General features: G+C 46.5%; 1 protein-coding gene across 1 annotated transcript in view; it reads left to right on the top strand.

The window, feature by feature from the left end:
* CHMP4B (charged multivesicular body protein 4B) overlaps positions 1-24081 on the top strand; it is a 47477-nt gene extending 23396 nt beyond the window's left edge. Inside the window, exons 2-5 of the mRNA XM_079720085.1 lie at positions 18787-18964; positions 20687-20801; positions 21861-21987; positions 23218-24081. Of these exons, the coding sequence (XP_079576211.1) occupies positions 18787-18964; positions 20687-20801; positions 21861-21987; positions 23218-23282 (485 nt within the window). The 3' untranslated portion in view covers positions 23283-24081. The remainder of the gene's footprint in view (positions 1-18786; positions 18965-20686; positions 20802-21860; positions 21988-23217) is intronic.
* Positions 24082-24838: the final 757 nt, after the last annotated feature.

A 24838-nucleotide genomic window follows, 5' to 3' on the forward strand; every position in this document is an offset into this window, starting at 1 on the left:
CCACTTGCTTCTCAGAATGAGTGTAGAAATAAGAGGCAGGAAACAGGACCTTAGCCAAACTCCCACCTTATCCCCCTGACCTAGGTGGCTGGCAGGGTGCTTGTAGGGGAGGAAATGGCCCTGTCCTCTTGAGATGCACTTCAGCTTCACTTTCCTTTTGTTCTGAGAGCCTCGGAAACTTCCCTGTATGCATCTCCCCACCATGGGACGGGATCTGTGACTGGGAAGAAAAGGAAACAGAGAGGTTCTCGTCCTGGGAGGTAGGGTGACCTTATATCATCCAAATCAGGACACTTAGGAGAGGAGAAGCAGATGCCATTAATATTTACCCTGGTACAGCAGATATAAACTGGGACTGTCCGGGAAAACCAGGATGTATGGTCACGCTACTGAGAACTTGGGGTAACCCAGTTCACACACACACAAAAAAAGGTGCTGAGGGCAGAGGATAGCTAGAAGAAAATGTCAATTCTGTTGTTATCTTTCTAGAGGCAGTAAGATCTGTGCAGAGGCTGTTGCAGTGGTAAGGCATGGAGGAAATTCGGGGCAGCCGGTTTGGGAGATGGAAATAGTAAGGAAATTGACCTGCAGAACTTGATGGACCAATCAAGAACTCCTGCTAGATCCAGGAGGTTCTGGCTTTGGGAAAATCTGTCTCCTTTTGCTCTAGCTCCCTCATTTTTAACTCCTTGGGGGTCATGGATCCTTTTGAAAATCCAGTAAGTGCTTCAGAAAACTACACATACAGTACATAGGAAATGTTGCATGTCGTGTTAGGGATTCTGGAACCCAGGTTGAGAATCCCTGCTCCAGATTCTCTCCCCTGCTATTTTTCTGTTCTACCTCATTTTCTGAATTGGCCAGTTTGGTTTTAGTTGCAGGTGACTGGGGACTTGTTGATCCATGACTGTGGGGAAGGGCAGGGTGGAGCTGGTCTCTTTCTGCTCATTTATTGATTTACTGACTGACTGCCCGTGAGTCTGGGCCATGATGGCCACAGGCTGCTCTGGCTTGTAGCTTTGGATCCTGGGGGTAAAAGAATCGCTGCCTCCTTCTACCCCCATTTCTCTCCTCTGGAATCTCCTAGCAGATTTTGGAGAAGGAATCTGATTGGCTGCTTGGGTCATGTGCTCATGACTAGACCAATCATTTATGGAGGAGGGGCTGTTCTGCAACCCAGCTTGCATCACAAGCCTATTCCACCCCTATGGCCAGGGAGGCAGGGTCTGTTTGCAGAGGCTTGGAGTTTGAGGGGGTTGGTCCTTAGGAAAACAATTGCCCCTGCACTTTTCTCCTCGTCCCTGGAAGAGCTCACTGCTCCTGCTCATCCATTCTTTCTCAGCCCCGGTAGGGCCTGTGGAAAAGGACTGGAGACCTGGTTTCTGGTCCTAGGCCCACCCCTCCACCAGGCGTTGGTTCAGCGGGGGTTTACTGAGCGCTTACTCTGTGCCTGAACCTCCCTGGGCCTTAGTTTCCTCCTCTGTACAAACAAGGTTGGATTTATTCCCCAAGAGTGTGTTTGTCCAGCCAACCATCCCTCACTGAGCACCTACTGTGTACCAAGGATGCTGAGATAGAGAGACACAGTCCATCCTCCCAGGAGCTCACATTCTAGTTAAATTACAGGCACTGTGAAGATGGAGGTATGCGATAGGGTTCCAGGACTCTGGGGCTCTGTGCCCACATTTTTTGTGGACTAAGGCAAGATTGTCTTTTTCCAGAAAGGCGCCAGCTTCCTGTGGCTCCTCTTGTCCTCCATCCCTTGCTGCCATTTGGGTAAGGAAGGTGGTTTGTCTTTACAACCCTCTCATGTGTCTCTGATTCTAAAAGGAGAGGAGGCTGGTTTGGTTTTCTCTCTTACTTTGGAGAAACCCTGAAAAGTGTTTTTCTGCTGGCATTCCCCCCCGCCCACTTCCCCACTAAAGACCCCAGCCCCCAGACCTCTGTTGTCATCTAAGTTGCCAGGGTGCTGTCATGGTTGCTCAGGCAGAAGGGGGCTCTTATTGGCATGGATTCAGCTGGAAGTAGAGGAAGAAAAGACAGCTGGAAAAGAAGCATTTTATTCCAGCCTGGGAAAGGAAACCAAGGGCAGGCTCTGCTTCCTGTCTGTTGCAGCCAAGAACCTGGTCAACCCAAGTAAGCCCTGGACCTGGCGGGTACTGGGAGGAGCTCAGTCAGGGCCTTCACTCCACTGCGGTACCAGACCACAGTGGCAGTGCCGGGCGTTGTTAAGTTGTTCTTAGTAAATGTTTGCTGTTTTAAATAGAACTGCCTTTTCATATCTGCGGATGGGGAAGAAATTGGCTGTTTTATTTAAGTTACTTTTGTTTGTTTGTTTTGATTAGATAGTCATGTAAAGGGTCCATAATTTTTAAAGTGCCTCCTCTGCCCCAGCCATTCAGTGTCCCTTCATGAGGCAACCGAATAAAAAGCCCAGAGATAGTCTCTGCAAATTACAGACATATACCTATATATTTTCCTGACACACATGCAGAAATGGTAGCAATCAGGTTACCTTTGAATCCTGTGCTCTTTACAGTTTTGTAAGAAATTACTTAGATTTGACCCACCCAGAAGTCCCTGAACTTCTTTGTCTTTGCCGTATGGATTTAGAGAAAGTTAATTCAAATTTCAGGCACTACTTTGAATTTTGAAGTTCATATCTCCACAGAAAGACCTGCTGAGAATGGTCTTTCCCTTCCTGCCTCATCTTCTCTCCCCTGAGTCCCTAGTTTCTCTGAGAAATGGTATCTCAGTCACCTGATTGCCCCTGCTGGGAGCCTGGAAGTCATTCCTGACTCCTTCTCCATTTCCTTCCCCTGTACATTCAAACGAGTGATATAGGCCCATGGAGTCTTCCCTCCTGGTATCTCTCAAGTTCATCCTCCCCTGGTCAGCCCCTCTGCTGTGGCCTTAGTTCAGCCCCTTAAATCCAAACCCTCTGGGTTATTGTAGTGGGTTGCCAGTCCTTTTTCTCCACAGCAGCCAGGGGGCTTTGTGAAGGGCAAATCTGATCAGCTCCTGGCCTGCTTCAAATTTTTCACTGGCTTCCCTCTAACTCTGGGATATTAACAAGGCATAAAGCTTGTTCTTGCGTTTCTCTCTTGGGCTTTTCTGTTTCCTCCCTCCCTCATTCTCTCCTGCCCTCTGTTCTTCCTGCCTGGGATAGGTGCCTCTTGGCTATCTCTTATCATTCTTTAAAACGTGTGGTAACTCCAAACGTTAGGTTCTCCTATTTGGGGCGCCCACAGTTCCCTGTGCGTACCTCTCATCATATCGCATTGTCCATCTGTCTGCTGGTTTGTGAGCGCCCTCAGCCTTGGGACTGTATCATTTTTGTCCCTGCTTTTGTAGCAGTGTCATGAGCAAAGTGTAATTCCTCATATAGTAGAAGGAGCATGGATTTGGGTTGTACAAGGTATTTGTCATCCTAAGTTGTCAGAATACTGGCATGAAGTTGTTTGTAATATTCCCTTCTTCTCCTTTTAACATCTGTGGAATCTGTAGTGATGTTACACCTATCATTCCTGATATTAGTAATTTTTTTTTTCCTGATCAGTCTGGCTAGAAGTTCAATTTTATTCATCTTCTCAAAGAGCCAGATTTTTGTTTCATTGACCTCTATTGTTTCTGTTGTCTATTTTATTTATTTAATTTTTATTGAGATATAATTGACATATAACATTGTATTAGTTTTAGGTGTACAGCGTACTGATTGGTGTGTATATATGATAACCACAATAAGTGGTTACCCAATAAATGATCACTATAATAAGTGTAGTTAACATCTATCTATTTTCTATTTTATTGATTTTCACTTTGATCCTCATTCCCTTTCTTCTATTTTCTTTGGGTTTTCATTTGTTCTTCTTTTTCCGGTTTCTTAAGGTGGAAGCTGAAGTCACTGATTTGAAGTCTTTCTTCTTTTCTAATATAGGCATTTAGTGCTATAAAATTTTCCCTTTGTGCTTTAATGGCATCCCACAAATCTTGATATGTTGTGTTTTCATTTTCATTCAGTTCAAAATACTTTGTAATTTCTTATTTTATTTCTTTTTGGACCCATGGGTTATTTGGCAATATGTTATTTAGTTTCCAAATACTTGGGAATTTTCCAGAGATCTTCTGTTTATGATTTCTCATTTAATTTTATTGTGGTCAGACAACATATTTTGTGTGAGTTAAATCCTTTTAAATTTACTGAGACTTGTATTATGGCCCAAAATTTGATCCATCTTGGTAAATGTTTTGTTATACACATGAACAGAATGAGTATTCTGCTGTTTGTAGTGGAGTGTTTTACAAATGTCAATTAGGTCAAGTTTGTTGTTCAAGCCTTCAGTATCCTTACTGATTTCCTGTCTACTATTCTATCAGTTGTTGAAGAGGGGTATTGAAATCTGACTGTGATTGTGGATTTGTCTGTTTCTCCTGGCAGTTCTATCCATTTTTGCTTCATGTATTTTAAAACTCTTATTAGGTATATAAACATTTACAGTTGTTATATCCTCCTGATAAATGGATCCTTTATCGTTATAAAATGACCTTTTTCGTCCCTGGAAATATTATTTGCTTGTCTGATATATTAATTAATATAGCCACTTGAATTTCTTTTGAGTAGTGTAACCAAGGTATATCTTTTTCCATCCTTTTAGTTTTAGCCTATTTGTCTTTATAGTTGAAGTATATTCCTTGTAGGCACCATATAGTTGGATCTTTTACTTTATTTTATTTTTAAAAATAAATTTATTTATTCATGTATTTTTGGCTGTGTTGGGTCTTTGTTGCTGCGCACGGGCTTTCTCTAGTTGTGGCAAGCGGGAGCTCCTCTTCGTTGTGGAGCGCAGGCTTCTCACTGTGGTGTCTTCTCTTGTTGTGGAGCACAGGCTCCAGGCACATGGTTTCAGTAGTTGGGGCATGCGGGTTCAGTAGTTGGGGCATGCGGGTTCAGTAGTTGGGGCACACGGGCTTAGTTGCTCAGGAAGGAAGGACCAGGAAGTCCCTTGAGCAGTTTTGTTATGATGTGTTTTGGTATAGTTTTCTCATGCTCAGGGTTTGTTGAGCTTCTTGGATCTGTGGATTTTTGGTTTTTATCACATTGGAAAAATTTTGGCCATTATTTCTTGAAATATTTTTTTATTTACTCTTCTCCTCTGGGGACTCCAGTTACACTTACAGAGGCTGCTTGCAGCCATCCCACAGCTCACTGAGCTCTTTTCATTTTTAAAATTATTTTTTTCGGGATTTCCCTGGTGGCACAGTGGTTAAGAATCCATCTGCCAATGCAGGGGACAGGGACTCGATCCCTGGTCCAGGAAGATCCCACGTGCTGTGGAGCAACTAGCCTGTGCACCAGAACTACTGAGCCTGCGCTCTAGAGCCCCCGAGCCACAACTACTGAGCCTGCATGCCACAACTACTGAAGCCTGCACGCCTAGAGCCCGTGCTCCGCAACAAGAGAAGCCACTGCAATGAGAAGCCCGCACATTGCAATGAAGAGTAGCCCCTGCTCTCCGCAACTAGAGAAAGCCCATGAGCAGCAAAGAAGACCCAACATAGCCATAAATAAATAAATAAACAATAAATAAATAAATAAATAAATAAAAATTTTCCCTGTGTTTCATTTTTGGATAGTTTCTATTGCTATGTCTTGAAGTTTACAAATCTTTTCTTCTGCAGTCCTAATCTGCTGTTAATCCCATCCAATAATTTTAATGTCTGGAAGCTCAATTTACATCTTTTTTTAAAATATATCTTCTGTAGGTCTCCTTAACTTTAGTCTTTGCTAACTCTGACATCTGTATTAGTTCTAGGCTACTTGCAATTGATTGATTTTTCTCTGCATTGTGGATAGTGTTCATTTGCTTCTTTGAAGGTAACTTTTGATTCAATGTCAAATATTGTAAATTTTACCTTGTTGGGTGTTGGATATTTCTGTATTCCTATAAATATTCTCAAGCTTTGTTTGGGCATAGTTTCCTTGGTAACAGTTTGTCCTTTTGGGTCTTGCTTTTAAGATTTGTTAGGTGGGCCCACAGCAATGTTTATCTTGTATAAGGCTAGTTATTTCCTGCTGTTGAGACAAGACCCTTCTGAATACTCTACCCAAAGTCCTGTGAATTATGACTTTTCCAGTATGGCTAAGGAGGAGGCACTATATCTAGCCCCATGTGAACACCTACCTGGTACTGTTTTCTCTAATCTTTTCAAGTGGTTCTTTCCCTGGCCACAGGTAGTTTCTTCATACACACGTACTGATCAGTATTCTACTGAATACTTGAGGGGGACCCTCTGCAGATCTCTAGAGTTTGTTCTCTCTCTGCAGCTCTCTCCTCTCTGGTACTCTCTCCTGTGAACTCTAGCAGTTTTGGTCTCCCCAGACTTTCGACTCTTATCTCTTCAACTCAGGAAGTCTGCCAGGTTCTGCCTGGGTTTTCTCTCCTTGCACTGAAGTCTGGAAACTCAAAGCAAAAAACTGGGGCAATTGTAGGGCTCACTTTGTTTTTCTCTCTTTTTTAAAATAAATTTATTTATTTATTTGTTTTTGGCTGTGTTGGGTCTTCCCCAAGAAGTTGGCTGCGCAGGCATTCTCTAGTTGTGTTGAGCAGGGGCTACTCTTCGTTGCGGTGTGCGGGCTTCTCATTGCGGTGGCTTCTCTTGTTGTAGAGCACGGGTTCTAGGCGCCCGGCCTTCAGGAGTTGTGGCTCGCGGGCTCTAGAGCACAGGCTTAGTAGTTGTGGCTCACGGGCTTAGTTGCTCCGCAGCACGTGGGATCTTCCCGGACCAGGGCTCGAACCCATGTCCCCTGCATTGGTAGGTGGATTCTTAACCACTGTGCCACCAGGGAAGCCCCACCTTGTTTATTTCCTCATCTCCCAGAATTGCTGTCCTTTTTTGCCTGATGTCCAGTGTCTTGAAAACCATTGTTTCATTTATTTTAGGTGGGGAGGTAGATCCATTCCCTACCATTCTTCTTGGCTAGAAGCAGGAGTGTGGATTTGAGTCTGCCAGTTATTCACAAGCTTTGAGAGTTTAGCAAGTTACTGGATCTCTCCAGCCTCCAATCTCCTCATCCATAAACGGGCTAAAAAGACTAATTCAATTCCTTACTGTGAGGATTAAATGAAGGAATAAAATACAAGGCTCTGAATAGGTGTTAGCTCAGGTTAGTATATGAAAAAAAACGCAGGGCCAAGATTTGAGCTCCATGCAACTATTAGGAATTGAGAAGAGGAGGGAAAGAATCTAGGAAAAAAAAAAGCCAAGAAGAAATTGTTGTAGGGGCTGGGGAACCTCAGGCCAAGGGTGTCTCCCCAGAGGCTGGCAGAAGAGAGGGATTTCCGAGAGAGGATGTCAGCAGTCCTAGAACTTACAAAGAGATGGAGGATGAGGGCATCGGGGCCTGCAGTCTAACTGCAGTTACCTCTTCTCCCTGAATGACATTTGTGATTGATATTTGTGGCTATTGTTTGATCTGAGTGTTAACTTCCTCCACCCAGCTAGAGCAGCAGAGTTCAGAGGCTGGAAGTGGCCTCTGATTTTTCTAACTCAGTTTGTGAAAAAGAGATACTGCTAATTTCATTGGACAGGAAAAACTTGATTATGTTAAATACTCGGGAAATGTATTGATGTTAATTACATTTTCCGGATCACACAGGGTCAATCAGAAACAACCTTTTGTGTTTGTTTCAACCAATCACTGGAAATCTTAGAGCTGTATAGTTTCACATATTGTTAGAGCTGGAGGAGGACCTCAGGAGGGAACTGATCCACTCTTCTCATATCCTTGATGAGGAGTCTGAGGCCCTAAGAAATGAGGGGCCTTGCTAAGTGACGTAATTTGGTCTTGGCAGAGTTAGATCTAGAAGCCGAATCCAGGAGCACAGGACCTGGGTTGCAGGTTCTGTCTAGTCAGAGGTCTCCCTAGGAGTAGTGGAAGGAGCATTGTCCAGGGGCAGGGCACCTGGCTTGGATTCTTCCTTGGCCATTACCTCTAACCATGTGACCTTGAGCAAGTTGTTGAACGTTTGGGGCTTCCATTGCCTGTCTTTAAACTGGGCATAACCTTAACTGCCTGAAGGCAAGGGGTTGACCTCCAGAACTAAGATGTTGCGGGGTGGTCAGGTGTAAGGTGGTGGGCAGAGGTGAATTGGAGAGTATGTGCCCCTTCAAAAAGCGCTGCTGCTACTTAGCGCCACTCGGTTGTTGCCAGACAGCAGTGTGGGCTCAGTGTTGCCGGAAAATCTGCATTTTCAAAAGGAAGCCCAAAATCTGGATTTTTGTGTGAAATGTGCATTCAAATCAAATTTATGCGTTAAGACATGGGACAACTAAGACAAATCTGTGGACTGTATGGGTGCGCAATTTTAGCCTCTGATAGATGTTTAAATGAAATTCTGTGACCTGGTTGCCATACAGGAAAGAACCTTGCCTTAGATCCCAGAACATAGGCTATCTGACTGTGGCCCTTAAAAACCAAGGGCAGGTCACTTTCCTTCCTGGGATCCTAGTTCCCCAGCCTGGCCTCGAGTTACCCTTATCACAAGGAGGTACTTCCTGGATGCCTGCTGTTTCCAGGAAGTGGAACACCTCCTCTTCCTGCCCAAATTGAACCCAGCTGCAGCAGAGCCGTGGGAAGCCATCATCTGTCCTTTCGGGGACAAGAGGATGCAGCCACACAGGCCTTTGCGCTATTCCCCTGGGAGAGCCTGACTCCCCTTGGCCATTTTCTTTTCCTCCTCATGGCCCAGGCCACTCCCACTGGCCCACTCTGGAATCATCTGCTGTTTACTCTGGGTCACTGCCACCTCTCTCCAAATGTAGTCACAGGGGAGGTCCCAGAGGAGGTCCCAGACTCGCTGTCCCTTAAACAAGCCCTGGACCCTTTGGTTTTAGAGTTCTAGGCATTCCAGTCAGGGTTAACACAGAAAAAAAGAGTGGACAAGTGACAGGGGTTTGAGAAACCTTACCAAGTTCTTACAGCTGTGGTCTCTGGGTCCTCTAGAATACAGAGGGGAGGTCATTTTCGGTCTTGGAAAAGATCTGGAGGCCATTATGGGGAGAGAAGACAGAGGGCCCAGCCCACTGGCCTCAGAAGAAATGACAGGGCAACGCTGGACTTTCTGGAATGCCCCCCCTTCCCTGTCTCAGTGCTGTTCGGCTCTTGAGAACCTTAAGAAGCTTGTGGTCTAGGGAAAAGATAAGGCAAGCACGAGGAAAGAAGACATTTATTCTTTAAAACAAAACCAAAAGCCTCCCTACAAACTCCCTAACTATGTAGAATTGTCATCCCAAATGCAGAGGGGTTGATTAAATGGTTGGATTTTATCACGTGTATGTCTAACCAATTTAAAATCCACTAGAATTTTGTTGTTGTTGTTGTTAGTCAGAGGCTTTTACTGCCTACTCTCATGGATTATCGATTAGTTGAGAGTTTCTGGGCAGACTGAGCTGCCCCTTGGATGCCTTTGGTGCTAGACTGCTGGCTTGTAGAATCTGTTGGGTGGGGAAGCACAGAGGCTCTCAGATCCCCAGACTCAGGCAGAAGCAGGCCAGCTGGTGCAGGGTAGACGTTCCTTCGTGGAGTAATAACATGTCCTTTACAGATAGGCAGCCTGGCACTGATCCCATGCTTGCCACTGCTTAACTGTATGACTTGGGCAGGCGATAAACTCTTTGAACCTCAATTTCCCCATTTGAGATGGGACACTACAGTACCTACCACGTAGGGTAGGATTTTTTGGGGGGACCAGTGAGCACATAAAGCACAAGCCATGGTGCCTGGCATCCAAGAAGCCCCCCATAGGTGTTAGCTGCTGTTATATATTTCTCTCCACTGTGCCTCAGCTGTATACTGTTTCTTGGAGGGACGCGCTGGGCTGGGGGAGGGACAGGAAGATACAGAGCTCCTCAGAGAGAATGTCAGACACGGGCAAGGAAAGAGAGAGGGAGAAAAGGAAAATGCTCACGTTTATCGAGTATTTTCAGAGATTATCTTTCTCACCTGTCCTTGGGGTAGCTATATCACTCCCATTTTCCATTTGATGAAGAGGTGAAATAATTTACCCCAGGCCAGTGTGACCCAGGGCCAGGATTCTGACACCAAGCCCTGTGCTCTTTTCTCTGTGCCCCAGTGCTGGTACAAGTCAACCAGGACAGAGGTTGATGGAGCTTGTGTTGGGTACATAATCAAGGTGGTTTTAAATTGTTTTTTCCCAAGCTGTTTTTTTTTTTGTGGGGGGTGGCACAGGGACTCGTAGTGGTATTGGTTCTTTTTCTACTAAAATAGGCTCTGAGAAGTCCTGCAGGTAGTAATACCAGTGACCAACATGAACTGAACACGTATGCATGTCTGGCCCAGTGCCAGGAGCTTCACATACATGTCTCATTTTAATCCTCACAATAACATGAGGTGGGTTTTATTATTACCTGAGGATTAGTGAGGTTAAGTAATTTGCTTAGGGTTTACTTGATAGTGCAGCTGAAACTCACAGCTGGACAACTGGACTCCGTAAATGACCATTGTAATTTGATGTGACCCTGCATTTCCTAAGCTTATTTGACCGTGTCTTATCTTGGCTTTACCTTTCTTTACAGAACATACTTTCTGTTTGCTGTTTAAATGACTTTGAAGCAGTTTGTTAGATTGTTAATTGAGTGGGGCTTATTTCTTTCATCTCTGTCCATGTTAAACAGTTAAGGGGCTTTTTTCTTTCTCTCTAGAATTTTCCCTCGAAGGGAGTACTATACTCCCTGTGTGTTTGCTGATGAAGTCAGCCAGGATTTCAGGCTCTGCTTTCCTGGTCATACACAAGTACTTATTTTATCATTGCTAAATGGAGTGTATTAGCTCCAGGCCACGGAGAGCAAATTAGGGGAACTGGGAGATACAACACAGAGAAGGAGGCTGCTCTGAAAAATGCTGTCTGCACCTCTAGCCTGAACTCTCCAGCTGTGGGGGAATAAACACAGCAGTGTCAGGGACAGCATTCTAAGGCTTTGGCAGGATGAGACCCTCTTTTCCACAGGTGAGCCTGGGACACTGAGTGACGATGAACACAAAATCGACTCTGGGCATTTTGGTTTTGGAGACCTTTCTGTAGGTTCCTGGCACCTTTATACAAGGTAGAGAAGTGAGAGCCCAGTCCTGCCCCCGCCTTCTGAAACTACAGGCAGGATCAGCAGCACCTATTCTGGGGAGAGTCCTCTGGAACCAGGCAGACCAGCACCTCTTTTCCGTTCGTTTTTCTTTTTCTTCTAAATGGGGACTTAGGGGAGCATATCAGGTAGCTTTCCGGTTCTTTGATGTGTCAGCATGAGCTTTTATTTTATTTTAGTTTTATTTTTTATTTATTTTTGGCTGCGTTGGGTCTTCATTGCTGCGCGCAGGCTTTCTCTAGTTGCGGCGCGTGGGCTTCTCATTGCAGTGGCTTCTCTTTTTGCGGAGCAGGGGCTCTAGGCGCGCGGGCTTCAGTAGTTGTGGCTCGCAGGCTCTAGAGCGCAGGCTCAGTAGTTGTGGTGCACGGGCTTAGTTGCTCCACGGCATGTGGGATCTTCCCGGAACAGGGCTCGAACCCGTGTTCCCTGCATTGGCAGGTGGATTCTTAACCACTGCGCCACCAGGGAAGTCCCAGCGTGAGCTTTTAAATAGGGTTTGCAAAAGACAGAGTTTATGATTGGATGAAAGAGCATTAGGAGACTGTTTTCCTTATGCCGGGGGAGCTGCTGATTTATTTATAGCGACTTAATTTGGAGGTAACAGAGTTGAGGTGGTGGAAAGAGCCCTGGGCTGCAGACCTGGGTTCTAGTCCTGATTCTTCCTCTAACTCACTGTGGGATCCTTGCAGGCCATGTCACCTTTTCTGGGCATCATTTTTTCTCAGTTTCTAATGAGATGGGTTGGACTTTGGGATCTCCGAGAGTCCTTCAAGCCCCCTCTACCTTTGATGCCAAGATTGTAACTCTCATTTGGTCAGGGTTTGGCAGGACATCCAGTGCCATGTGGTGCAGGGATGCTTACTGATAACCGTCCCTGTGGGAGGATGGGTTTCTTTGACATTGGTGGTGAACTTTGTAGTTTTGACTTTAGGTCTTTTCTTGCCCATACACAGGGCAGATGACAGGTGACCCCAGCAAAGCAACTAGTGGCTTGAGGGCCAGGTGTGGTTCTCCTGGCTGAGGGTACACTGAACATCTGAGGTTTATTCATGGGCGCAGTGAGCAAGGAGCATCTGACTGCTGGAGGTGGGCAAAGCAGGGCTCCCTCAGCTTCACCGGCTCCATGCCCGCCAGTAGCTCTGCCGTGACCAAGCCACTGAAGGTTCTTCCGAATTCTCACTTAGCGTTGCATTTGTGGGTAAGTGTCCCCTGGAGTGTGTTTGTGTTTTCTATGTAGTTCATGCTGAGAGTGGGAAAGAACCAGCGCTCTCCTCCTCTCCCAGCCCTTGGACCTTCTGCTGCATGAATTCAGATGTAGAATCTTGAGTCTTTGAAAGGACTCTAGACATCATCATTCATTCAGTGAGAGGATATTACTGGACCCTCCTTCTCCCCAGTGCCTGAATCTCAATGTATTAGTCATTAGTGTACAGTTATGAGATCTTAGCATCTGTTGAGATGCCCTGGGCTAATGGCCTCTATTCTGAATGCCCCCAGATCAGGGCAGGCAAACTTGCCCTCCTCAGCAACTCTTCAAAGATAAGTCTTAAGTCTGCCTTTGCCCAGGAAAAAGGAATGTCCGACCTAGTTGTACCGAACTGATGCATTCTTTGAAAATGGTTTCTGTACCAGTCACTAACAGATGCCTTGCAGAAGGAGTTTCTGGTCCTGGGTGAATGTCTTTTCCACTGGTCTCTCTGCTTCTTAGGGTATCTCTTCTGTATTTTTGCTTCAAATAGCTGTTTAGAGTTTCTAATGAAGCAACTGTCTGGAGACCAATGTTTATTTCAACATGGTTGGAGTTGTTTTTGCTTCAGCTTTCAGAGCCAATAAAGCTGGTTATTAGATTCTGTAATTGCCGCTGTAATTACTCTCTTGGAACCAGCAAAGGCATAATTAAATATGGAGATTCTGAGGACTATTTTTTTCCATCTAAAAACAACCTTTTAAACTTCTATTGGCCTGGGGTAGATTTCAGTGTTAAAGCATTGGGTTTATGAATGATAAGGCGGGGGCGGGGGTGGGGTGGGGGGGCAGGGTTCTTTGGCAGAAAAGGGATTTATTTGGACACCTTCTTTGAATATTTGGTTTAGATGAACTCCTTGTTAACCCAGTACTTGTTTTTATTTTTTTTCCATTCCCCCCCACCAGTTTTATTGAGATATAATTGACATATAACATTATATTATTTTTATGTGTATAATGTAATGATTTAATGTATGTATATATTGTGAAATGATTATCAAAATACATTCAGTTAACGTGCATCACCTCACATGATTACATTTTTTTTAAACCTTGTATTGAGAACTAAGTACTTGTTTTTTTAAACCAACCATCAGGAATTTGGAGAAGTATAAGGCAAGATACTAAGAGCTAGTACATATTTATGAAAAACATTGGGTCAGGCCCTTTAGGCTTTGGCTATATATAGAAGCAAATTTTTGTGGTCAGCAATAAGATTGGGATGGAGGCTGTTTTAGTTGAAGTGGAACGGTCTGCAGGAAGAGAGGCATTTTTACTCATTTAGCTTGCCCTAAGTTATACTTCACCAGTGTGCCACATGTTTGTAAGATACGGGGTGGTTCAAGTGCTCTGAATATTTATGTTTACACATATTCTCCTGGCAGCCCAAAGGCTGACCCCCTGTCAAATTTCAAGGTTACTCTACTCATGAACCATGTATGGAAAGGGGGAAACAAATCACGTACCCTTTCACTTTGAGGTTCTCAACTAGCTGAGAAATACACACAGGATTTAGATTGGGGTAAACAAATGGTGGTCCTGGAGAGTTCACTGCAAGGAGGGGAAGAGACCGTGTGAACCCTGCAGGCAGGAAGGGGAGCCCTGGAGGGCCAGGCTGTTCACTCGGGACCTTTTCCTCCCCTCAGACAGGGCACACCTCGTGGCGAGGATACAGGGGGAAAGGTGGGCCCTTGCAAAAGTTCCTGTTTTATGGACCAGGACGAAGGCAGGGAAAGAATGCTGCCCAATGACTGTTTTAGCCAGTGTTTCAATGAGATGTTATCTTTTCTCCATTGAGTAAGAGGTACACAGGAGATAACATATGGGTGTACCCCACAGTATTTTCATATACTGCAGAGTATATGAAAAACTTAAAAAAACAGGTGAAATTGGAGATTCAGTTTAATATATATTAAGCACTTGCTGTGTACCAGTCATTGTGCTGGATGATAGTTTGTAAAGATGAATAATATAAACATTATTTCATTCATGGGGGACTCTTGCTTACCTCCCTGGTATGTTTGGGTGTTTGCTTCCAGATAATTTATTGCTTGGGGGATTTTAGCAGCGGGGTGTAGATCAGAGAAATGCCAGATTGCCATGCAAGGAGTCACTGCCAATTGAAAATGTATTCGATCAAAAGTTAAAGCAGTTCTAAACCTATGATGTTAACAGGCAAGGAATGGTTTTAAAAATCAGAACATAGCTAGCTAACTGTATAAAATCAAGGCTCCCGCTACACTCAGGACACTGAGAAGCAAGGCAAATGTCATCTTGTTGTTCGTTCTTGAGAACTGTCCCAGTGTCACTTGCCATCATCCCGAGCCCGTGTGGGAAGAGCAGAGACCTGGGGGTTTATACAGACTAGTGGTTGAGCCTTCCCCTCCATAACAGCAGGATGAGCCACTCCACCTTTCTTTTTTTTTTTTAATTTATTGATTTTATGTATTTACTTTTGACTGCGTTGGGTCTTGGTTGCTGCTCGAGGGCTTTCTCTAGTTGTGGCTAGCGGGGGCTACTCTTCGTTGCGGTGCTCAGGCTTCTCATTGCAGTGGCTTCTCTTGGTGCGGAGCATGGGCTCTAGGCACGCGGGCTTCAGTAGTTGCGGCGCGTGGGCTCAGTTAGTTGTGGCTCTCGGGCTGTAGAGCGCAGGCTTAGTAGTTGTGGCGCACGGGTTTAGTTGCTCTGCGACATGTGGGATCTTCCTGGACCAGGGCTCGAACCTGTGTCCTCTGCATTGGCAGGCGGATTCTTAACCACTGTGCCACCAGGGAAGTCCCCACTCCACCTTTCTGATCCCCAGTCTTGTTGGTGTGGATCTGGGATCTGTGCCCTTGGACCATGCGGGAGGATTGAAGGAGGAGGCGGGCAGGACTGCAGCAGCCGCCCTGCTTGCTTATCATGCAGCCGGCGCTCAGAACACCTATTGAATCTTGACTGGTGGACAAGTTGTTATAGGCTGGGCTATGTTGTGGGTGATGGGGGAGGCTGAGGAGGACCTGGGAAAGGGGTACGTGTGGGACATTGGCCTCAGAAGGCTTGAGAATCACTTGTTGATTAGGGTGTGTCTAAGTCGGTTTCTGTGGAAAAGCAACACAGTATCCACGAAGTCAGGAGGAAGCAGCCCCAGGCCCTGAGCATTTGTATACCAGGACTCTCCCCGGATGCCTTCCATGTGCCATGATGGTCAATGGCAAAGGGATTCGGAACTGGTGCTGAGGCTCCCAGAACCAGGCTTGTGGCGAGAATCCCAGTCCCTTGCCTCCCGCAGGGCCTTGCAGGCCACGTTAAACCACGTGGAGGCTTTGTCCTGTGGGCAGAGGGAGCTGTTGCGGGTTCTTAAGCAAAGGAATGGCATGGTTGGATATGTACTCCCTCTTCTGTGATCCCACAGTTCCCTGGACGCTCCCTGCTGCACTGGATGGTGCCTCCAGGGCAGGGTCCTGTCTTTTTCATTCATTGGGAGGCATAACAGTTAGTATGGCAGCCCATGGACTTTGGAGTTCCATACCTGGCTTAATCCCCTCTCTGCTGCCTACCACCTGGTAACCTGAGTTACAGAGCCTCTCTGAACCTGTTTCCTCATCTGCTAAGAAGGGTGGTCATTTCTACCTTAAAGGGTTGCTGTTGTGAGGTACTTACTTGGCAGGCATGGCTTAGGACTAGCGGAAGGTGAAGACGTTCAGTAAAGGGTCTTGGGGACCCCTGGGTGTGACTGCAGGTTGGATTTTTTGAAGTCATAGGCCATCTGGCCATTCATACCAGAATGAGGGAGATAACAGGTTGAATGGCTTTTCAGCTTTTAATGAGGCACATTTCATTGTTCTTCAGATTTTTAGCAGTGTTTCTTTAGCCTGCTTTATCCTTTGGCTGGAGGAATTTTCCTGGTGGTTTTTGTCTGCTGCTTTTATTTTTTCATTTTCATTTATTTATCTGTCTATCTATCTATCTATCTATCTAGATATTTATTTATTTATTTATGGCTGCACCAGGTCTTCATTGCTGCACGCGAGCTTTCTCTAGTTGTGGCGAGCAGGGGCTACTCTTCATTGTGGTGCACGGGCTTCATGGGCTTCTCATTGCGGTGGCTTCTCTTGTTGCGGGGCACGGGCTCTAGGCACACAGGCTTTGGTAGTTGTGGCATGCGGGCTTCAGTAGTTGTGGCTCGTGGGCTCTAGAGTGAAGGCTCAGTAGTTGTGGCACACGGACTTCGTTGCTCCATGGCATGTGGGATCTTCCCAGCCCAGGGCTCGAACCCGTGTCCCCTGCATTCAGGGCAGGCGGATTCTTAACCACTGCACCACCAGGGAAGCCCTTGTCTGCTGCTTTTAAAGGAACTATGGACTGCTTACATACAAGCCAAGGCCCTATTTCCTTAGCAAACGATTCTCAGGGTGCTATCCTAGGCTAACAGGGAGCTTTAGTGGAAGGAGTACAGGACCTATTCAGGGGACATATGGAGAAACCACAGCCCTGTTGGGGAGGTGATTGACTGTTGCCTACAGCCTGCAGGAGGTGGCTTTGGTATGGAGCTGGGGGGGGCACGAGTGCATGGGTGCATATGTGTCTACATATGTATGTGAGGCTAGTGCTGTTCAGGCCAAGGCAGGTGCCGGCAGCCCATTCCTTCTGCTTGATTCTGTGCAGAGCCTCCTTCCTGGCTTCGATGCCCAGCTAAGATGTGTGCTAAAGATGCTTTTCAGTGTAAAGAGGGGAACTAAAATAGTAAGGGGAGGGAAGCCTGGGTTTTGAGTCGGGAGGTGTGGTTTGGCCCTTGCTCTGCTACCAAGTCATCTTGATCAAATTGCTTGCCCTGACTGAACCTTAAAAGATTATCTCCTATAGCCTTAACACACCAGAAGGCTGAGAGTGATGATGGCATTGATTTGACCAAATGGTCAGACTCTAGATTAGTCCCTGACAGGGAGTTCTGTCTTTATTTCACTTGTGCTGTTTTCTATGATAGAGAATGCTATAGTTATCATCTTCAGGCATGCGGCTTTTGGCTTTTGTTGAATACGTTTCCAGAAGGAAATTACTGGGTCAGAGGGCAGAAACAATATTATGGCTGTTGCTGTGTGTTGCCATGTTACTTTTCAGAAACATTATAACAATTTACAGTTGTCGGCTGTGTGTGAGATAGCATTTTAACCCCAAATGATCCAGTATTTGCTATAGTCGTTATTTATTATTTTGTAATTTAGTTGACATAAAATGATACTTTAAAGCTGCTTTGGGCTTCCCAGGTGGCGCAGTGGTTGAGAATCTGCCTGCCAATGCAGGGGACACGGGTTCGAGCCCTGGTCTGGGAAGATCCCACATGCCACAGAGCAACTAGGCCCGTGAGCCACAACTACTGAGCCTGCACGTCTGGAGCCTGTGCTCCGCAACAAGAGGGGCCGCGATAGTGAGAGGCCCACGCACTGCGATGAAGAGTGGCCCCTGCTTGCCGCAACTAGAGAAAGCCCTTGCACAGAAAAGAAGACCCAACACAGCCAAAAATAAAAATAAATTAATTTTTAAAAAAAAGATACTTTACCTTAGCAATGACTTCTGAGGACTTAAAAAAAAAAGCTGCCTTATAATAATTAGAGCTGCTGGGTTTTTGGGTGTGCACTGTGTTTAATGTTGTGCTAAGTGTTTCTGTTATGTTATCTCATTCACAGTGAACCTATCAGGGAGGCTAAGTAGCTCACTAAGTCTGAGAGCTGGGGTTTGAACCTAAGGCAATTTGACTTCAAAGCACATTCTTTTTCTCGGTGCCCTCCATGCTTTGATTTGTGTGTGTGTGGTTACCAAAGAGTGTGAACTTTTGCTTATGTGCGTGGCTGCATTTTGAAGTCTTTGAATTATGTATAATTTTCTTCTTTTTACAATTGACTTTTCACTGCGTTGGGTCTTCGTTGCTGCGCATGGGCTTTCTCCAGTCGCGGCGAGCAGGGGCTACCCTTCGTTGCGGTGCACGGGCTTCTCATTGTGGTGGCTTCTCTTGTTGCAGAGCACGGGCTCTAGGCATGTGGGCTTCAGTAGTTACAGCATGCAGGCTCAGTAATTGTGGCACATGGGCCCTAGAGTACACAGGCTTCAGTAGTTGTGGTGTGTGGGCTTAGTTGCTCTGTGGCATGTGGGATCTTCCTGGACCAGGGATCGAACCCATGTCCCCTGCATTGGCAGGTGGATTCTTAACCACTGTGCCACCAGGGAAGTCCCTAGTATAGTTTCCTTAGGAAATTGAATGTGCTTTTTCTGTAGGAGAGGTTATTAGCCCTCTGTTATAGTGGAAGCAGAAACTGAAGTGCATCCATCACAGTTAGGGAGAAGACTCAGTGAACTCTAGCCCTGTGTCTGGGCTCTCTGAAACCCTGTTTTCTTCCCCCTGTGCAGCTGCCCTCCAGGCACTGAAGCGCAAGAAGAGGTATGAAAAGCAGCTGGCACAGATCGACGGCACACTGTCAACCATCGAGTTCCAGCGAGAGGCCCTGGAGAACGCTAACACCAACACCGAGGTGCTCAAGAACATGGGCTATGCCGCCAAAGCCATGAAGGCTGCCCACGACAACATGTACGTGGCCACCCACTGGTGGAGGGGGGCACCCATGTGGAAGGACAGTGCTGGCCCTGGAGTGCCTCAATCCCGGGCCATGGCCTTGGGCAGACCCCTTGACTTATCCATTCAAGCACCTGAGTTTGTTTTAATTTGCATTCTTTTTTGGAACTCCTTCTAAAATGGATTATGTGCCCTGCTGCCCTCGGAAGCAGATCTCATGGAATGAAGCAGTGTTTTCTGAGTAATTCAGGGTTATTGGGATGAATATAGAGTTTCAAGCTGGAAAGGTCCTTAGGAGGTTCTCTCACCCAAGCCTCTGATCATCAAGGTGGGGAAGTTTGTCCCAGGGAGGGGAGGTGACTTGCCCTGGGTTTATGTAAACTTGGATAGAACTGGGATTAGAATCAATGCCTGTGACTTTCGCCTCATGCTGTCAGGGGTCCTGAAAAATGTGGTACATTTGAGGGCTTTAACTCCCTCTCTTCTTAGGTCTGTTTTTGATGGAATTTTCTGCCTCCCCCCTTGCTCTTGGGCTTTGGCTATCATGTTGACAGTGTTCTTGACCTCAGCATTCCTTCCTTTATGTGGCTACTTCTTATATACAGTGGCCGAAGAAACTAGATAACCGAGCTTGTTATATTTGTAATTAAAGGCCAGGGTAACACTAGGCCCCAAATGAGGGCCTCTCCCAAACAGAACAAAATTCTGCATTTGTTTTAGTGCTTGAACTTGGCATCGTATATTTGGGGGTGCTTGGAGCACCTTTTTGCTTCCTTTGGGTACTCAGCCACGCTGTAGAACAGTGACTGGCCAAATGCAGCCTGTGGGCCTGCTGTCAATTTTTGTAAATAAAATTTTATTGAAACACAGTTGTGTCCATTAATACATATTGTCTGTGGCTGCTTTTGTGGCACATGGCAGGGTTGAATTTTTGTGACAGAGATTGTATGGCCCACAAATTCTAAAATATTTACTGTTTGGCCCTTTACAGAAAAAGTTTGCTGATCCCTGTTCTAGAAGTGTGGGATTGCAGGAAAAGTAGCCTTCAAATAACTGAGCTATCGTCTGAGGGGATGCTCACTGGACTGAGCTTCCTGAGCGAGGTCCATGTCTGCTTCATGTCCATGTTCTCCAAGATGCCTGGCGCACAGCACGTCTCAGTGAATACTGTGCATGCCTTGAAGTATACATGTGTATATTATATTGATTAATTGTAAGTTTATATGATTGACAGTGTTACAGAAAATAATTCTGCATTGTTTGCTTTTCCTTTGGGGCCTAGTAGAGGAGCCATAAGTGGATCTGTGTAGATGGGAAGGGCCTGTCAAATGGTGTGGCTCTGTTTTATGATTTGTGATTTTACCTCCCCCGGTGCAGAGTTGCCCTTGAGCTTGAAGAGCTACTGGCCCAGGAGTTCAAGTCCCATGGTCTCATCCAATGTGTTTACCAGCTTGCATGAGAGACCCTGACAATGGCACCTAACTTTGCCAAGCCTTATTTCCTTAAGGTGTTGGACTAGGCAATGTCTAAGGATGCTTCCATCTTCTTGATTCTGTGATCCTCTATTTTAAAGAGGAGGAGGAAGACAAAGTAGAGACAAAAAAGGAATTCCTCAGAGGGAGTAATTGTGGGACTGGGGCTAGGCAGCAGATTGCGGGGAGCAGGGCTTCTGCTTCTGCCTCACAGGCCCTCTTTACACAGACTGTCCAACGTGACATCTGTCTGTTTCATTTAAAGGGACATCGATAAAGTTGATGAGTTAATGCAGGACATTGCTGACCAGCAGGAACTTGCAGAAGAGATTTCAACAGCTATTTCAAAACCTGTAGGGTTTGGAGAAGAGTTTGACGAGGTGAGTGGTTTCGTGCAGATCACACAGGCTTCACAAATGATTCCTGGGCTGCCTCTGATGTGCTCTTGAAGCCTCTCTGGCAGGGAATATGTGGTTTGGAAATCACCAGTTCTCGTCCCTCCAGAGACTTGAGCATGGTATTAACAGGGCATGGTATTAACCCTCCCTAATTCTGGGTTTTGAGGGCTGCTTTCACTGTTTGGGGAGCTTAGGTGGAGTAAAGGAACCTTTGTTGGGACCCCTCAGCAGACTTCCGGTCAGTATTGGTTTCAACAGGTAGTTACCTGCACCTTTCCGTGGTGAGTCCTGGGCTCAGAGCTGGGACAGCTGAGGTCACCATGCCCTGGAGAAGTTTACAGGATTTGCCCTCAGACAACTCTGATGGGAGATAAAGGTGAAGCCAAGGAAGGAACATTTACACCTGATCCCCCCTGAAGGATCCGTCTGGAACTTGGCCACCTACCAATTTCTGCTGTGGCAATTAGAACGTTGGGTCTCTTAGGTTTTTAAAATACAGTTACAGGCCCTGTACCTCATTCTGCCTTAGATTTGAGTCCACTGAAGGTCACGCTCTCTTCATCAAACCTAATTCTTTGTGCTGATTCCCACTGTATAGCTGAGGAAACAGCCTGTGGCTCTTACCCTTGGCTCCCAGCACCAGGGTTTTCATGTTTTCAGACTGGAGTTTGATGGACTAGTCAGGTTCATTTCAACTCAGCAGACATTCCTGAACATTCACTCAGTGCGCCCAGTTCTGAGATAAAGAAATGGGAATGATAAAATACAATCCCTTTTCTCAGGATGCTCACAGCCTGGTGCAGGGACCCCAGACATAGACAGCAATAATAGCTCATAGTGTGTTACGTTCACCAGTAGAAGTATGTTTAGGATATTTGAGTCACAGAGTGTGGACCTGGAGTTCATCTCCCCTCTGACCTTCTCAGAGGGGCTGTGGGGCTTTTAAAAAATGAGCCATCCGCTGAGCCATCAGCTAAGAGGTACCACTGGAGGGGCTGGGATTCCCAGGTTGTCTCTCATTTTTGTGTTTGCTTTTACCAGGATGAGCTCATGGCAGAATTAGAAGAACTAGAACAGGAGGAACTAGACAAGAATTTGCTGGAAATCAGTGGACCGGAAACAGTCCCTCTACCAAATGTTCCCTCTATATCCCTACCATCAAAACCCAGTGAGTACTTCTTAGCCACGGTCATGACATACCCATGACCCACGTGGTGGGTAATCTTGTGGTTGGTTGGCTTCAGTTTGGGTCCTGAGTTGCCCAGAGTTGAGAACCAGATAGGATCTGTTGTGACAGCCCTAAAGACAGTGTCACCTGCTCTTTCCTAGTTTCTCTGTAGAGCAGGGTTTCTTAACCTTGGCACTGTTGACATAGCCAGACCATTCTTTGGGTGGGGACTGGGAGGGGGCCCTGTCCCGTGCTCTGTGGATGTCTAGCAGCACCCATGGCCTCTACCCACTAGATGCCAGTAGCATCCCCCTCCCCAAGTTTTGACAACCAAAAATGTCACCGGAGTTTGCCAGATGTTGGGGGGTGGGGCGGGTCACAGCCAGTTGAGAACCATTATTGTAGAATTACTTTCCCTGTGTCACCAAACAAGGGGAGAGTTTGACAGCTCTTGCTCCCCGTCTAGTATCCTGTGCTGTGCACACCTGTAAAAGCCGGGGCCTCAGAGGTTGCCACGGTAGGAAGGAAACAGCTTTGGCTTTTTTAGAAACCTGGTTCTATAAAACCTTCACTTCCTTCTTCCTTGCCTGCACCTCCCGCCGCCCCGCACTGTTTCACCTTGGGTAGAAGTATTCCACACAGAACTTCTAGAAAAGGTGAAGCTGCTTGATTTGGCATGGAGAGAGAGGCCAGGGAGCAGGGTGTGACCAGGCTGTGTCACCTCACTCTCCCACAGATCAAGGGGAAGTGGCCCCTCTAGTCAAGTCAGCTGCCTGGGGTGGGGTGAGGGCAGAGGGGGTCCGGAGGCTGTCCAGCAAGCTGCCAGCAGTGTATAGAGGTGGATTAAGCCCTTGAGGTGGAAGGGGGTGGCGGGCGGGGATTAGAGCTCTTCCGGGGTTCTTCCCGCTCTCCCCCACCTTGCGTGCTCTGGGACTGAGGCCATGCATGGAGCCTGATGGACTCTCAGTGTAGAGTCCTCCCTGCTTTGTCTGGCTCCAGTGTCAGGGGAGGGGAGGTGCTGGGGAAAGTGTGCCTGGTTATCTGGAGTTGTATGTTGCAGCTTTTAGGCACAGAGAAGCAGTCTGCTGATAGCCTGGAGATGAGGCTGGCTGCAGGGGCGGGGCTATTTTGTAGACACCATGTAGCGCAGCCCTGGCATCCAGCCAGAGTGTGTGGCGAGCACTGCAGCCAGCCTTCCTAAACTAAACAGCTTTTCCTCTCTTCACACAGCCAAGAAGAAGGAAGAGGAAGACGACGACATGAAGGAATTGGAGACCTGGGCTGGATCCATTTAACTGGTCCAGCGCGGGCTGGGCCCAGACAGACTCTGGTGGCCTGCGAGGCGGGCAGGCACGTGCGTGTGTGGGGCAGGCAGGCCGTGGTGCAGGCAGGTTCCATCGCTCTCGAATCTCCCTCCAAAGCAGTAGGGCTGCATCACTGCTCACTCTGCATAGCATGGTCTGCACCCAGCGGTACGGGTTGGGGGGAGCGGGGTGGGGGGCTGGGAGGTGCCTGCTGTTTATAATGTTGAATTTCTGTAAAATAAACTGTATTTGCAAATCCAACATTGAGCTTCTGGACTACGCTAACTCCACTGCTGAACCTCAATGGAAAGGGTCGACCGTTTGCAGTTGAAATGATCTGAAAATGTAGCCTCTGTCCTTTTATGTCAGCTGACTTGTCTCACATCTCTTTGTAAGTCTTGTATGGTACTGGCAGAAGAATCATTTTTTTAAGGCCATAGGCTTTTCCTTGTCCTTGGTTGTAATAATGCATCTGATTTTGGTTTCCTCAAGAGCTGTATTTCTGTCCATCACGTGTGTACGGGCCCCCGTGTTTCCCACCCTGGCCCACTCCTCTCTCCCACTCACCTGGTCTTTTTGGAGTTTGTGACACTGATTTGAAATGGATGGTGTTCTTCTGAGAGCGTGTGAGATTGTTAAATTCCAGCTATACATTTTTCTAACATAGCTCTAAGGTCCTTGTTGCTGTTTGTGATAACTGAGAGATAACTCATTGGAAACATGTGCATACATTTATATTCAGATGAAGTTATGGTTTGCACCATCTATTAAATATCTCGATTAATTTTCATACTTTGCCATTGTGTTTAATCATTCTGTCATTTGCTTTGGGAGTTGGCCCTTTGCAAGCCAGCGTGGTATCCAGTGGAGTCTGTAGAAACATGGAAGACTTGAGCATGATGTGTATCAACAATTTGAACCAAGAGCAGAGCGTGTCTTACTAGAAATGTGTTTAGGTTCCAGAAGCCATGGATCTGTGACCTTCACCTTGCTTGGGGACCCTCTGGGCACAGTTCAGGAGTGAGTTTGTTCTTGTGTGGCTCCAGGGTCTTCCCTAGTTCTCCGTCAGCATCCATGGGCAATGCCAGCAGGACAACAGACCCTCCACCTGTTGGAAAAATTGGTGTGCCCACTGACTAGGCCCATCTGGTGCCTTTCCTGTGGGGTGGAAGCGTAGGGCAGTGACTGAGAATCTAGCGCACAAGTCCTAGTCTCAGGTCTGCTGTGACTTGCCCTGTGACTGTGACCCGGCCTCTTCCACTGTCTCTAGTTTTCCTTAGTCTTATACTACCTTAAGAATCTGATGAACACTGTGGGCCCCCTCCTTCAGAAAAGTGGATCTATGCCTATTCATCCCTAATTCTGCGTGCAAATTGGCAGAATTGAGAGGATCGCCCTCCAGTACCCATCCCCAAACCTCTTGAGATTAAAACCAACCTGATAAACAACAAGGCCCTACTGTATAGCACAGGGACCTATATTCAATATCCTGGGAAAAACCATAATGGAAAAGAATATAAAAAAGAATGTATATATGTGTATAACTG

This window comes from Hyperoodon ampullatus (assembly GCF_949752795.1).
Source record: "Hyperoodon ampullatus genome assembly, chromosome: 14".
In the NCBI taxonomy this organism is placed as follows: domain Eukaryota; kingdom Metazoa; phylum Chordata; class Mammalia; order Artiodactyla; family Ziphiidae; genus Hyperoodon; species Hyperoodon ampullatus.